This window comes from Lipotes vexillifer, unplaced genomic scaffold (assembly GCF_000442215.2).
Source record: "Lipotes vexillifer unplaced genomic scaffold, Lipotes_vexillifer_v1.1 scaffold163, whole genome shotgun sequence".
Taxonomy (NCBI): Eukaryota; Metazoa; Chordata; class Mammalia; order Artiodactyla; family Lipotidae; genus Lipotes; species Lipotes vexillifer.
The window spans coordinates 1,367,901-1,382,427 of NW_006788722.1; the positions used below are offsets into that span (position 1 = coordinate 1,367,901).

Here is a 14,527-nt window from a genome sequence, read left to right on the forward strand (position 1 = left end):
GCCAAATATAAAGTGGCATTAATTCTTAAGAAAGTACTACAGGGGCCTCTACAAAAAGATCCAGGAACTCGTTCTACACTTGCTAAAGAAATAACCCAGCACTTGGATCCAGTAATATAATTTTCTTTATTTTCATTTTAAATGTGATTCAGCCATTTCAACTACGTGTCACTATAAAAGTGAGTCAAGGGCTTCCCTGGTGGCGCAGTGGTTGAGAGTCCGCCTGCCGATGCAGGAAACATGGGCTCATGCCCCGGTCCGGGAAGATCCCACATGCTGGGCAGCGGCTGGGCCCGTGAGCCATGGCCGCTGAGCCTGCGCGTCCGGAGCCTGTGCTCCGCAACGGGAGAGGCCACAACAGTGAGAGGCGCGCGTACCACAAAAAAAAAAAAAAGAAAAGAAAAAGATGTGGAGACTGTGACATCTAAAAATCCTTTTCTGCTGGTTCCCCTCTGGACTTGTGGCTTACTGAGATCTGGATTGCAACTAGTTATACAAATCATTGTTCTAATTTGTTCTCTGTTGTTTTTAAACTGTTTATGCTTTGATTCTCTTGCTGCTCTACTATGATACAAAAAAAAAAAACAAAAAAAAAACTGGAAAGAGAATAGATTATTGAACAAAACCTATTAGAAAATCACACATCAAAGTTTTAATTGAAACAGAAAAGGGAGACACAACTAAGAGTAGTGGAACGTTCAGGTGGATTTTTAAAGAAAGATTTAAAGTGGGAAGGAGAGAAACGAGTACTATTAAAGGAATCAAACAGTAAGCACAAAAAACAACAGAACCAATGAAGTTCTGTACCAAATACAGGGGAGAGTAGCTTTGGGAGAAAAAAAATCAATAACAAAATATAAAAAATAAAATGTTTATAGTGCTACTGGTACTCAACACTGTTAGATAACATTAAGAAAAGAAAAGACAATGTGCAGAGAGACTAAATTCTGGGTCTCTTACATGATGTTCAGAATTGATATATGATGGTCATAATGAATTTTCTCATTTAATTTTCACTCTTCAACAATGCAGAAATTTCCAAAAACAGAAAAGATTAGCAATAGTATTTTCAAAGCAAAATAACACTAAATGGGAAAAGAGGTATACTGGACAAAAGACAATCCAGTCCAATAAGAAAGAATCATAAACCCTTAGGCTTACTAAAACATAGCACATGCTACACAAACTGTTAAAAACAGAGGAAGAAAATTAATTATTAAATAGCACCTTTCAGTTGTTCAAGGCAAAAACTTCTCTCCTACATTTCAACTGCAAGTGCTCTCAGCTCTTCTCTCCGTCTACACCACTACCCCTGTCCACCATTCCTTGTTTACTCTACTGCAATAGCGTCCTAATTGGTCTGCCTGCTTCCTCTCTGGTCCAACTCCAATCCATTCTCCAAATAGCAGCCAAAATAATCATAAAAGCATACAACAGATGTTTTCATGCCCTAATTAAACATACCCATTACAACCAGAATAAATTCCAAACTCTTTACCACATCTCATGACAAAGACTACACAGTCTACTCCACAGGTACACCTGACTTCTCAAAATGGTCTGCTTTCTGTTCCTTGAACAGAACAAACTCCCTCCCATTCAGGGATGTGCACTTGCTGTTCCCACCGTCTCAGAATAGCTCCTGACTGGCTGCTTCTTATCACGCAGAGTCCAGACTCAACCGCTCCTTTGGAAAGGCAGTGCTGGGGTATCTTACTTAATGCTGAACCTGCCCCACCATCCCTCCAGGCTACATATTACACTGTTTTCTCACATTCTGAAATATTTTGTTTTTACTTCTTTTTCATTGAGTTCAGAATGCAAACACTGTCAGACTTGTTCACTTTTGTATTTTCAACAGTTACAACATGCCTGGCATACTAAAACAATAAATGTTAAATAAAGACAAATCACAGAGAAAGAAGTGAACATACCTCTGTCAAAACTAGGCAGATAAAAAGAGCATTAGTAGAAATATTAAGTATATGAAGGATTTAATAACACAGTCAATATACCTGTTCTAAATTACAGAGTTAGAGAGGTAGTTTTGAGTTTCCATTATATATATATTCCATCCAAACAATCTAAGAATTCTTAGAAAAAAATGACACGTAAGGGACCAAAGGAAAATCCCAATTCTATAATCAGAAGGTGACATTCTGACTATAATTCAATAAAACTAGAAACAAAACAAAATACAACTTATTGAAATGTTTACTAAAAGTCTGGCAGAGTTTGTTAAACATTTTTAAAGGATTATCTTATTTAACAGAACAATGCTATGAGGCAGATACCAGCATTATTCCCATTTTACTGGTGAGAAAATTGATGCTTATATGTCCATAAAAATGACAGTTCTCCCCCACCCACAATCAATTTTGCTTAGAAGATTAAAAAGAAAACTAATTATTAAGTTAAAAAAATAATAATGAAATCACAAACTTCAGGGAAACTAAGGGCAATGAAAATATCTGTATCAAATATTTGACATGGCAAAAGAAGTATCCAAGGATATAAGAACAAATAGCAATAAATGAGCTTAGCATTCAATTCCAGAGCTAGGGGAAAATGGTAGAAGGACAGGAATTAAAGGAACAATATAATAGATCAGAATTTCCTAACTTACCTGATCAGAATCAGTTGGGATCTTATAGAAAGTATAGGTCTCAGTTTCCATTCTAGAATTACTGAAGCTCTAGGGGAAATCTCTAGGGAAGGGTCTGGGAATCTGTATTTTTAACAAATGCTTCAGATGAATTCTTACCAGAAAAGCTGGAGAAACCATGAAATAAACGTTTCCAAATTTTATAAAGAAAAATATAGTTTGGAATACCATGTACAACTTTATACCAAGTCTAAACTATATTAACTAAACTCACTCAAGAGAAAGAAAAATTGAAAAGGTCAGGGTAGAAATGGAAAAGGTGATGAAAGATCTAATACTATCCTTCCAAAAGGCACCAAGCTCAGTTAGTTTTCTGAAGCCTTCAATGAACAGATTACCCCCATGTTGTCTGAAGTGTGATAGTACATTGGTGGAGAAAAAGAAAAAAGGAGTTCCTTAATTTATTCTGCAAGGGTAATATAACCCTAAAACTGAAACTGAATAAATTAAAAGATGGCTCAATATAAGGAAATTGGGCTTCCCTGGTGGCACAGTGGTTGAGAGTCTGCCTGCCGATGCAGGGGACACGGGTTCGTGCCCCGGTCTGGGAAGATCCCACATGCCGCGGAGCGGCTGGGCCCGTGAGCCATGGCTGCTGAGCGTGAACGTCCGGAGCCTTTGCTCCGCAACGGGAAAGGCCACAGCAGTGAGAGGCCCACGTACCGCAAAAATAAATAAATAAATAAAAGCAAAAGTCTAATAAACTTGTGAAATCAGTTAGTTCTGCCTGAAACTTACCATACTGAGCTCTACTTTATTAATACAACAGTAATTATACATTAGAAAAAGTCATTTCCACTAGAAGCTAGGGGCAGGGAGAAAAAGTAAAGAAGAAAATAATATTTTCTTAAATACCACTGCCCTAGGACTATGGTAGATGTTTTAAATTTATCTCATTTAACCTTTGAAACAATCCTATATGGTATTATTGAGTATTAGTCTCTTTTTATAAATGGAGAACCTAAATTTTGAGGATGTTAAATTTGTCCAAGGTCACATGGTTAAAGCATTAAGTGGCAGAGCTGGGACTGGAACCCAGTCCTTTTAGAGGCCAAATCTAATCTCTTCAGTCATGACTGCCTCCCATTTTAGCTTAAAATAACTACCGATATTTACCAACTAAGCTGATCAAATGGATCCTCTTAAGACTCAAAAGAACAGGTTGGGGGTGAGGGGAAAATGCCCTCCCCTCCAAAAGTCCTCATGTACAATGCTGTCTTTGATGAAAAGAAATCATTTGTATTCAGCTCCAGGCCCACAATCCCTTATCTGAAACTCTTGGGACCAAGTGACTTCCAGAATTCATAACTTCAGAATTCAGAAAGATAGTATGGCACATATATTGTCTATTACACTAATACCAAGTCAGATTGGGGCCTACACACTAACTAAACACAGTATTACTTCTATAGCAAAACAAAAGTATACTCACACTAAGCACAAAAAATTATAAATACCTTCAAGTCAGTCCCAGTCATTTTGCCATCAAATGAGTTTACCAAAAAAACTTCTGCTTTTAAATATTTTTGGATTTGGGGGGTCTTCCCTGGTGGTGCAGTGGTTAAGAATCCACCTGCCAATGCAGGGGACACAGGTTCGATCCCTGATCCAGGAAGATCCCACAGGCTGCGGAGCAACTATGCCCACGTGCCACAACTACTGAGCCTGCGCTCTAGAACCCATGTGTCGCAACTACTGAGCCTGCATGCTGCAACTACTGAAGCCCGTGCACCTAGAGCCTGTGCTCTGCAACAAGAGAATCCACTGCAATGAGAAGCCTGTGCTCTGCAAAAGAGTAGCCCCCACTCGCCACAACTAGAGAAAGTCCACGCGGAGCAACAAAGACCCAACACAGCCCAAAAAAAAAAAAAGATTTTAGGATTTTGGGATCACAAGTAATGGATTAAAAACATGTAATGTGTTATACACAGAATATGCATACTTCCACCCCATCAGCACTCCAACAGTGAAAACTGATTTTTAAAGTTCCTGATTAGAAAAAAACCCTATTTTTACACCAACACCTTAAAGCAGACTACCCCTTGAAAAGATACCTGAATTCATCATCCTACTAAGGGATGACAGATCATACAGATGACACTGGTTAAGTGACTGCTACCAACAGAGTAGGTTCCAGAGCCTTTGTAAACCAGCCAATGGAATGATGACAGTTGGATTGTTTGGTCAGATGTCACCAACAACAAAAAGAACATGCAAACACAATCACTAAGTTGACTGGGGGAATATTATTTGAAGCTTATCATGGTATAAAAGATGAACATCGTAACTATGAGACACTATAAAAATCACACACATCTAAATTAACAGGAAAGCAGAGAGCTGAGAGCCAAAGAGGTGGATGTCAATTACAGCTCCTCTACTAGCTGGGATCTCTTTGTGCCTCAGTTCCTTCACAAGAAAAATACTAGTACTTATTTTGAAGAGTTATTGTGAGAGTTAAATCAGTCAATGAACATATAGTGTTTAGAACATGTGTAGCACAAATATTAGATGTTATTCTGATTGTCTTAGGTTTCCTTGCAATTATTGTGAATATCTTGGGAATTATTTACAATGGAGCCTTCATTTCTAGTTGCCCATGTGTGTGTTTTACATTCACCTTGAAATTTCAGGCAAGGATAAATAAGAGAAGAATGTGGAAAGTGAATCTGTTCCCAACAGGAACAGTCTATAAAGTATTTAACAAGCTGTAGAATATAAATAAGAGATTCTACAATGAGGGGGAACTCAGTAAGTCCTTCTCTCTTTTGCATCAACATCTGAATAAACCTGAAAGCTGAAACATGCAACTATGTAGTGGTCAATGGATACTTTGGCCAATCTACTCTAGCAGCTAAATAATTTAGAAAGAAGAGATAAATCCCCAAATTCCATATACTTTAAATGGAAGGTGATGACGAGAACGAAACAGAATGGTTGCATAAGCCTTTCTGAAATGAGCATTCAACATTCTTATACTTCTCATGAATAAAGAGTAGACTTAATCAAGAATTGGCACTGCTATCTAATTACTTCCAGAAGTAATGGAATCGGATCTACCATTCTGAATCCAATGATAATCCCATATAACAAATCAATCCTGGTCACATAAGGGTATTATTTTTATTTTTTATAACTCTTTGGAGTGTTCTCAAGGAAGCTACAATGCTTATAATGTAAATTTATTTATGGGTAGATAACTAGTTTTTGTGTGTGTGTGTGGTTTTTGGTATGGGTAAATATGGGTAATTATTTGATAACCTAAAAATCCATAGGCCAAAAGCACTGGACTTATGTTTCATTGTTAAGAACTCTGATACTCAGATAAGCCATTTTTCTATGTGTGATATTTTAAAAAAATAAATTATTTGTCCTTCCCATAGGTACTTTTCCCAGACTATTTTTTAAAACTGTAAATTTAATTTAGGAGAGATAATATAAGTCAGAGCTCTAGGAAACTCACTATTGTATTTACTCTCTTGGAATTAGTGAGGATGTTTCATACAGATTCATAAAAGATGGAATATCAGGGGCTTCCCTGGTGGTGCAGTGGTTGAGAGTCCGCCTGCCGATGCAGGGGACAGGGGTTCGTGCCCCGGTCTGGGAGGATCCCACATGCCGTGAAGCGGCTGGGCCCATGAGCCACGGCCGCTAAGCCTGCACGTCCAGAGCCTGTGCTCCGCAATGGGAGAGGCCACAACAGTGAGAGGCCCACGTACCGCGAAAAACAAAATAAAACAAAAAAAAAGGAGGAATATCCATTATAGGAGCTGTTTTTTTTGTTTGCTTTTTGGTTTTTCTTGGCCGCGAGGCTTGTGGGATCTTAGTTCCCCGACCAGGGATCAAATAGGGCCCCAGCAGTGAGAGCGCCGAGTCCTAACCACTGGACCGCCTGGAAATTCCCAATAGGAGCTATTTTAACTGGTCTGTTCTTAATTTAGAGACAATCCTGAATAATCTGAAATGTTTCCTTTTCCCTTTTGCTAATAAATCTGAGGCAAATGTTCTTACCAGAAAGGATACCAGAATCAGAAAATAAATGCATTCTGCTCACTAATTTCACCCTGTTTATCTGTGTTTATCTTCTGTGCATTTTCCAGACACCTTAAATTAATGACTAATAAGTCTACTTATTGTGGGTACTTAGGATCTTTAACTCTATCTTTTTTAAAAAAGGGCAGCATTAATAAATTAAATTTTCAAAAAACCATTCATGCCAGTTCCCATGTTTACAAAAAACTCACCAAATGCATGGTAAATATCCCCCCAATCTTGGGTATAAATATACAATAGTCTTATCTATAAACCCATCCATTTTCATTTAATTACTAAATACTTCCTTACATGTTTCTACTTTTTAATACTTTCCCATAAATAGATGAAGGAAAGAATATAGGCTCTGGAATGAAAAGAATAGGATTCCAACTCTAGCCCCAAGACATAGCTAGTAATCTGAAGCAAGTCCTAAGATTTGAGTTTCAAGAAATTCATCTGAGTTAATTTATAAAGATCAAACAAAAAATGATTTATGAATATTACAGCTGAATCCATTGAAAGACAGGATTATAGAAAAAAATCTTCCTTAGGCAGTCCTTCTATAATAGAATAACAGTTACTCTTATAAAATATAAAACTTTTGGAGAGTTACATCAGCTCACAGTACATTTTACTACTAAGTTACATGCCAAGAAGTAAATATTTGTATGGTAAAAGGTTAAAGGAACCATTCATTACTAACAAATCAATGAATTCCCTCAAGTTCTTTTAGAAATATATTCTATATTATGAATTAAATAGTATTTTTGTAGCATACAGCCTAAGAATCTAGCTATCAAGTAAGTACTTGCTTAGTGAAATGTGCGGTTATTTCTAAACTAATACATTTTTGGAATATCTTCCTAAATAATCTAGAAAAATTCAAATTATTAGAAAAAATTTCAGGTATTGCAATCTTCACGTTCCTTTTATAAAACTGAAGATTAAGAAAGATTGTACGATAAGAAAAGTACAGGTATAGATAATAAACTTTAATTTAGTTTTCATTTAAACAATGTGTCATAAGCAGCCATGCTTACCAGTGTCATTGGCAGGCTCAGATGTGAGTGGTTTTGGAGCTGGTGTGTTTTGGGGTCTGGTAGCAACCTGAGATGGAGATGAAGGTGTGCTGTCTCCATTAATTACATATGAACAGCATGAGTTCTGTACTACAGTGTTTGTAGGTACGTGATTATCTATTCCATTAGTACCTTCAGCAGCCAACCTATAAAAAAAAAAAGAAAAAAAGCCTTACTTCAATGAATTAAGTACAATTAAATAACTTACCTATTTATTTATTTTTGGCCACGTTAGGTTTTCATTGCTGCATGTGGGCTTTCTCTAGTTGCGGCGAGCGGGGGTTACTCTTCGTTGCAGTGCATGGGCTCCTCCTCATTGCAGTGGCTTCTCTTGTTGCAGAGCACAGGCTCTAGGCACACAGGCTTCAGTAGTTGTGGCGCATGGGCTTAGTTGCTCTGCGGCACGTGGGATCTTCCTGGACCAGAGCTCAAACCTGTGTCCCCTGCATTGGCAGGCGGACTCCCAACCACTGTGCCACCAGGGAAGTCCACAATTAAATAACTTTTCATCAGAAGTTTCATAAGAAATATTTACCAAGCTCTTAACATTGAAGCAAAATGATAGGTATAAAGAGTAATGAACAAAAGATACCCTGATTACTTTTTTAACAGGTTATTTTTTACATTTTCTTACATACTTTGCTATATTAAAGTTTAAATTACTTTCAATTCTAAGTGTATCCACACTGTCAGATAAATGTATCAATATATTGAGATATACAAATATACTAAGTCAAAATGAATTCAGTCCCTCAAACCAATGTTCAATTTGTACATTTTAAATAGTCTTAAATAGACTTTAGTCTTAAGAATATTAATATTTATTTTAAAATGCTCTGAAGTATTTTCAAAAAGGTCACGAAACTTATAAAAATCAATTCCGAACTGTTTATTGGAACTTTATTGAATACTGAAAGACCAAAAAATTCTTAAAAAATTGATCACAAGTTATTACATACTAGCACTAAAATAATGAGTACATGATGATCAGAAAAAGTAAAATATTATATCCCAGAGTTAGAAGAATTTACAGTGCATTCATACTGCAATAAATAAATAAATATATCTACAACTACAAAATCAAACACTTTGGCAGGGAGTTAGGCAATACCATGTAAGTGACCAAGAGAGCTTTTCCATATACACAGGTCACCCTGTATCTCTTCTCCAGAGAGCAGCCTTAATTTTTTAAAAAATATAAATCAGATCACATCTCAGTTGTCCCACCCCATCTATCTCTCTGATCTATTTCTCTCCAAGTTCCTCCTTGCCCACCTTGGAGGAGATATACTAGTAAATTAATTTTATATGAAAATCATGCTGAAAAGTCTTCAAATGTTTATTATAAATTATTAGACACAGGGAGTAAAATTATAATGACTTAGAAGATTATCAAAGAAAGGTTAAATATATTCTAGAGTTATAAGAGTCTGCAGAGCATAAATTAACTAGAAATAGGGTCTTTTTACTTGTTATTTCCTCTGTCTGGAATGCTCTTCCCTGAAATCTCTCCATGGATGGTACATTTTTGGCCTTTTAATTTTAGTTCAAATGGCACTTCCTCAGAGATGATCCCCTGACATTTCTCTTTAAAACAGGCTCCTTGGGGCTCCCCTGGTGGCGCAGTGGTTGAGAGTCTGCCTGCCGATGCAGGGGATACGGGTTCATGCCCCGGTCCGGGAGGATCCCACATGCCGCGGAGCGGCTGGGCCCGTGAGCCATGGCCGCTGAGCCTGCGCGACCGGAGCCTGTGCTCTGCGGCGGGAGAGGCCACAACAGTGAGAGGCCCGCGTACCGCAAAAAAAAGGAAAAAAAAAAAAAAACAGGCTCCTTTACATTCCCGTCACCCTGTCCTGTGTTTCAATGACTTCATAGTTCTTATCGCTATCTCCAATTAGCTAATTTATTTCTTCACTTGTTTACTAACTACCTCTATCCCACCAGAATGAAAATTTCACAGCAACAGGACTGTATCCTTAGTGCCTGGACTACTGTCTGGCACCAAACAGGCACTCAGTAAGTATCTGGATGATAAACGATACTTTCCCTTGTCACCTATATATTTGGAATGAGATGTGTTGAGGAACTTCAGGCAGGTAAAGTTTTGAAAAATTTCCCAAGTGATTTTGATTTGTACACCCCTCCCAAGACACCCAGCAAGGATCAGTGATCTGGCAGTCCAAGTAAAAGAACCCAACTCAAGTTCTCCTGGTGCTTGTAGAACTAATCTTTGATTCAAAATGTGTTACTATACAATAAACAATATTAGGTTTTAGCTTGACAGTGATTCAAGCTCCTTTATCCATCTAAAATTGTATTTCAAAAATTATTAAGAACATATATATATATATGTACACATATATACATGCTCACACGCTAATGCATTTTAATCTACCTGTTGTACCCTTTCAGTCCTGAATTTTCTCAGTGTAAATTATAATGCGGATACTAAATAAATTTAAGCCAAATATATATTCAGAAGACATACTGATCTGTTCAAGTGCTCTATGAAAATCATTTAATGGCAATTTAGAAGTAATATTAGTAACTTTAGATTAATGAAAGTCACACTTTGTCATATACTGGCATGCTTTTTCAAATGCAACAAGTCAACTTCACAGCAATATATTTTCATATTTTCAGTTCATTCCACTATATTTGAGCTATTACATGCTTTTATTCTAATACAAATTATTTCAAACAGGAAGTCTCTATTAACTGTCATCAAATGTGAACATATGGGAATCACAGAGATGGCAGGATGATCTCTGAGGGGAGATAGCAATCTGTGCACCATCTATCTTCTAGTGATTACAGGAAGCTGCCAATTCAGACAGCAATAAGATGACCATTTCCCCACATTACCTGACTCTATTTACTGATAAAATATGCCTAAATACAGATTTTTAAAAGCCATTTCCAATAAAAAAGAATGAAGTTCTGACAATTGCTACAACATGGATGAACCTTATGCTAAGTAAAAGAAGCCAGTAACAAAAGATCATATATTATATGATACCATTTATAAGAAATGGCCAGAAAAGGCAAATCCACTGAGACAGAAGATTAGTGGCTGCAGGAGCTGGGAGGAAAGAGGGATGGGGAGAGAATGTTCATGTGTACAGAGTTTCTTTTTGAAGATGGTAAGAATGTTCTGAAATTAGACAGCAGTGATGGTTACCCAACTCTGTTAACCTAAAAACCACTGAAATATACACGTTATTCTTATGATATGTGTATTTTCTCATTAAAGCTGTTATTTTTCTAAAAACTACTTTGATAAGAATTCAACCAAATGATATGCTTAGATACAGGCTTTTAAATTCTATGGCAAACTCTAAACTAAGGTTAATAAACTTCATATGTGGGAAATGTTAATTACTTTGTCACAAATACTAAAATAAAACATTCTACCTGGTGGTTGTCCTTGCCGAAGGGTCTCCATTTTCACGTAAGGCATCACCATTTTGCTGTATTTCCACTGAATGACAAAAAAGAAAGACACTAGGTTTTTATATACTTCTTGCTGTTTTTTTTTTTTCCTTCAAATTTTGAAAACACATGAAGTTATTAGCTTACTGGTTGGAGATGAGCTGCAGTTTGTTCTATTTTCTTGCTCAATCACCAGTCCATCAAGCACAACTGTTAATTCACCAGTTTGCACAACACCATTCTTGGTTTCCAAGGAAAGTTTTAATTGTTCTTTCACTCTTTACACTAGGGAGAAAAAAAACAAACCTGATTTAAACACTTTTGTTATATACAAAAATATGTTTTAGAAATCAAAACTACATATCAAGAATTACTCTAATTCAGTGCTTGACGGCTACATGTGGAAAGAATTATATGTGTTTTTATCTATGGGTCCTTCTATACTATACCAGAATCACTTCCTTTCTCACCTAGTTGAATAACTCCTTTCCCTCTACCACATACTTTCAATATCACCTTTAATTGCCCCTTTGCACAGTATAAACCTCTGAGAATATACAAATATATCTAGATAATAAGCTCAGCAATTGCCTAAACTTGTTCTTTGGCCCAACGTACCACATAAGACTTGTGGTTAAGGCAAAATTTCTGCAGGAGTCAGGGGGTTTGGTTCTTAATCCCAGCTCAGGAACTTCTAGCTGTATTTGAGTAACTAGTCAAAGTAGTCAAGCTACTTAAAGCCTCAGTTTCCTCATTACAAAATGAAGATAACAGAAGCATCAAACTAAAGGAACTGTCATAAGGTCCAAATGCAAAGCCACAGAGAAAGTTCTTAGCACCACATCTGACACACAGTAAGTGCTCAATAAATGGTAATAGTTTATTATTTCTTTTTCATATAAGGCCAAATATTTCTTCCTATTATTAGGATATCTAATTCTTACTTAAACTCAAAGTCATTTTGCTTCAACTTCTCCTATCCCACGGAATACATATCAAAAGTATTAGTGATCCCATTATTATCCAAAATGAGGCCAGTTACTTCAATCTGATCTTCACTTCTGAAATCATGAAACATATTTCTTCTTAGATTATGTCCTTGACTTTGGTCCCTCCTATATTTAACAAATTTGTTGGGTTTTTTTTTTCCATTTACAAATGTCTAGCACAAACATATTGACTAATTACCCAAGTACAGAAAATATAACACACACAAAAAAATCTGTAACAACTAACCATTAGACAGGAATTCTTTGCAAAAATTTAAGAACCATGTAATAAAGAAAACCTTGTAGAAGACCTACCCCAACCATTTTCACCACCATAAACCTCATTTCCACTCCACATCACAAAATCAACATTAATAAAAACAGAGAAACTAGAGGAAATATTAATATTAAAGTACCAAAAAAAAAAAAAACCCAACCCTACAAAAGCATGAATTTCAGTTTTATCTAGATTCTAATAATCTATGTCTGAAGATAACTATATTGACCACCATTCTATTTCATTTTTGTCACCTTTCTCTATTTAAAGTATCTGGAATTTGGAGGTTCAGCTCTCGTTCCTAAAATATTTAGCTATTTGAGTAAATTCTTAAAGAATAGCCTTTTACTCAATAGGCTTTGAGTAGATTCTTAAAGAATGGCCTAAATGGGAAAAGAATCTAAAAGAGTGGATATATGTATTCACTTTGCTGTACACCTGAAACTAACACTACATTGTAGATCAACCATACTCCAATAAAAATTAAAAAAAAAAGAATAGCCTTTCAAAATCACTTTAAAGTAGGTCTCTTGGTGGTAAATTCTCTCGTTTTTTTTAAATCTGTAAATGTTTGGAGTCTCATCCTGAAAGATTTCTTGGACATGCCAACTTTGTATTGACAATGATCTCTCAACTCTTTGAAGATATTTTTCCACCATCTTATCCTATTACTGCTAATTATGTAAGCCTGATTTACAAACCTTTGCAAATGACCTGTTTTTCTCCATAGCTGCTTTTTTTTGTCTTTGGTGTCATGCATTTCACTTTGATGAAAGCATGACCTCCTCTTTATCATCCTTCTTTGGATATCAATGAATCCAGGGGCCAGCAAACTATAGAGAATAGGCCAAATCTGGCCCATTACCTGTTCCTGTAAATAAGGTTTTATTTGAACACAGCCATGCTCATTCATGTACATATTTTCTATGGCTGCTTTCCAACTACAATGGAAGAGCCGAATAGGTGCAACAGAGATTATATGACCTGCAAAGCCTAAATATTTACCATCTGGTCCTTTACAGAAAATGTTTGCCAACCTCTGCTTATGGGTGGCTTCTTACAATTCGTGATCTTTGATGCGGAGTTCATTTTCTGATATTAATCTAAGGGTAATCTTTGGGCTTTAGTACAGGCGGGGTCAGTTTCTTATTCTTTCAGTGGTGTGAGGGCACGCCAAGAGTCAAGACTACAGGAGTCTAAGCTCAGCTCCTCTAGCTGGCTGTCAGCCAAAAGTGCTATCAGCATCATCCACTAATCTAACTCTAGTTCATAAGGTTTTCTTTGTCTTTTTTTTTTTTTCCGGAAGAACAGGGCCCTTGGAGACCACCCCTGCCTCTTTGCAAAACTCATCAATGCCACAGAAACTCGTCCTATCCAGGACCTAACTGTTCTGCAGTGGGAGGTTGTTCATAACATCTAGCCTTTCACAATTATAACATGGAAGATTGGGATACAACATTTCTGAGTCATAAAATTGGGAGGACTTATCACATAAATAATTCTCTCTACGTGTGTGTTGGGAGGGGCTGGAATATGAGGGTATTATTCTATTACAGTATAAACAAGCCAACTCAGACATATTCATCCATTCAATATGTGATTGCCTAGTGTGTGGCAGATAGTGCACTCTGGGAAAGCAGGATAAACCCTGACCAGCCTAAAGTAGACCTCCTCCCTACCATTACTCCACTTATTTCCTTCAATGGACTTACCACCAGAATTGGTGCGGGGGTGGGCAGTGGGTCCATCTCCCCAACTAAACTGAAGTCTCCAATAGAGCAGAGATCTTATTCAGCTAATTCAGTGATGTATCCTCAGTATCTGACAGAAGGTAGGTGCTTAATAAAATTTAAAATAAACTATTAAGATAGAGCCATCCTCAGGAAACTTACAAGGCAGGCAGTAGCTGATTATTTCCTACCTCCTGGACATCCTTCCTTAGTTTTAACTGGGGAAAAGAACAGTCTGAACCTGAGTTTCTAGGAAGCTACATATATGACTAGACAATTTATTACTCTTTCATCACGGACTTGTCAAAAACACACACTCT

At 36.8% G+C, this 14,527-nt stretch overlaps 1 protein-coding gene across 1 annotated transcript in view; it reads right to left on the reverse strand.

The window, feature by feature from the left end:
• WWP1 (WW domain containing E3 ubiquitin protein ligase 1) overlaps positions 1-14,527 on the reverse strand; it is an 81,189-nt gene that overhangs the window by 51,738 nt on the left and 14,924 nt on the right. Inside the window, 3 exon segments of the mRNA XM_007461724.1 lie at positions 7,741-7,925; positions 11,194-11,260; positions 11,359-11,496. Coding sequence (XP_007461786.1) covers positions 7,741-7,925; positions 11,194-11,260; positions 11,359-11,496 — 390 coding nt within the window.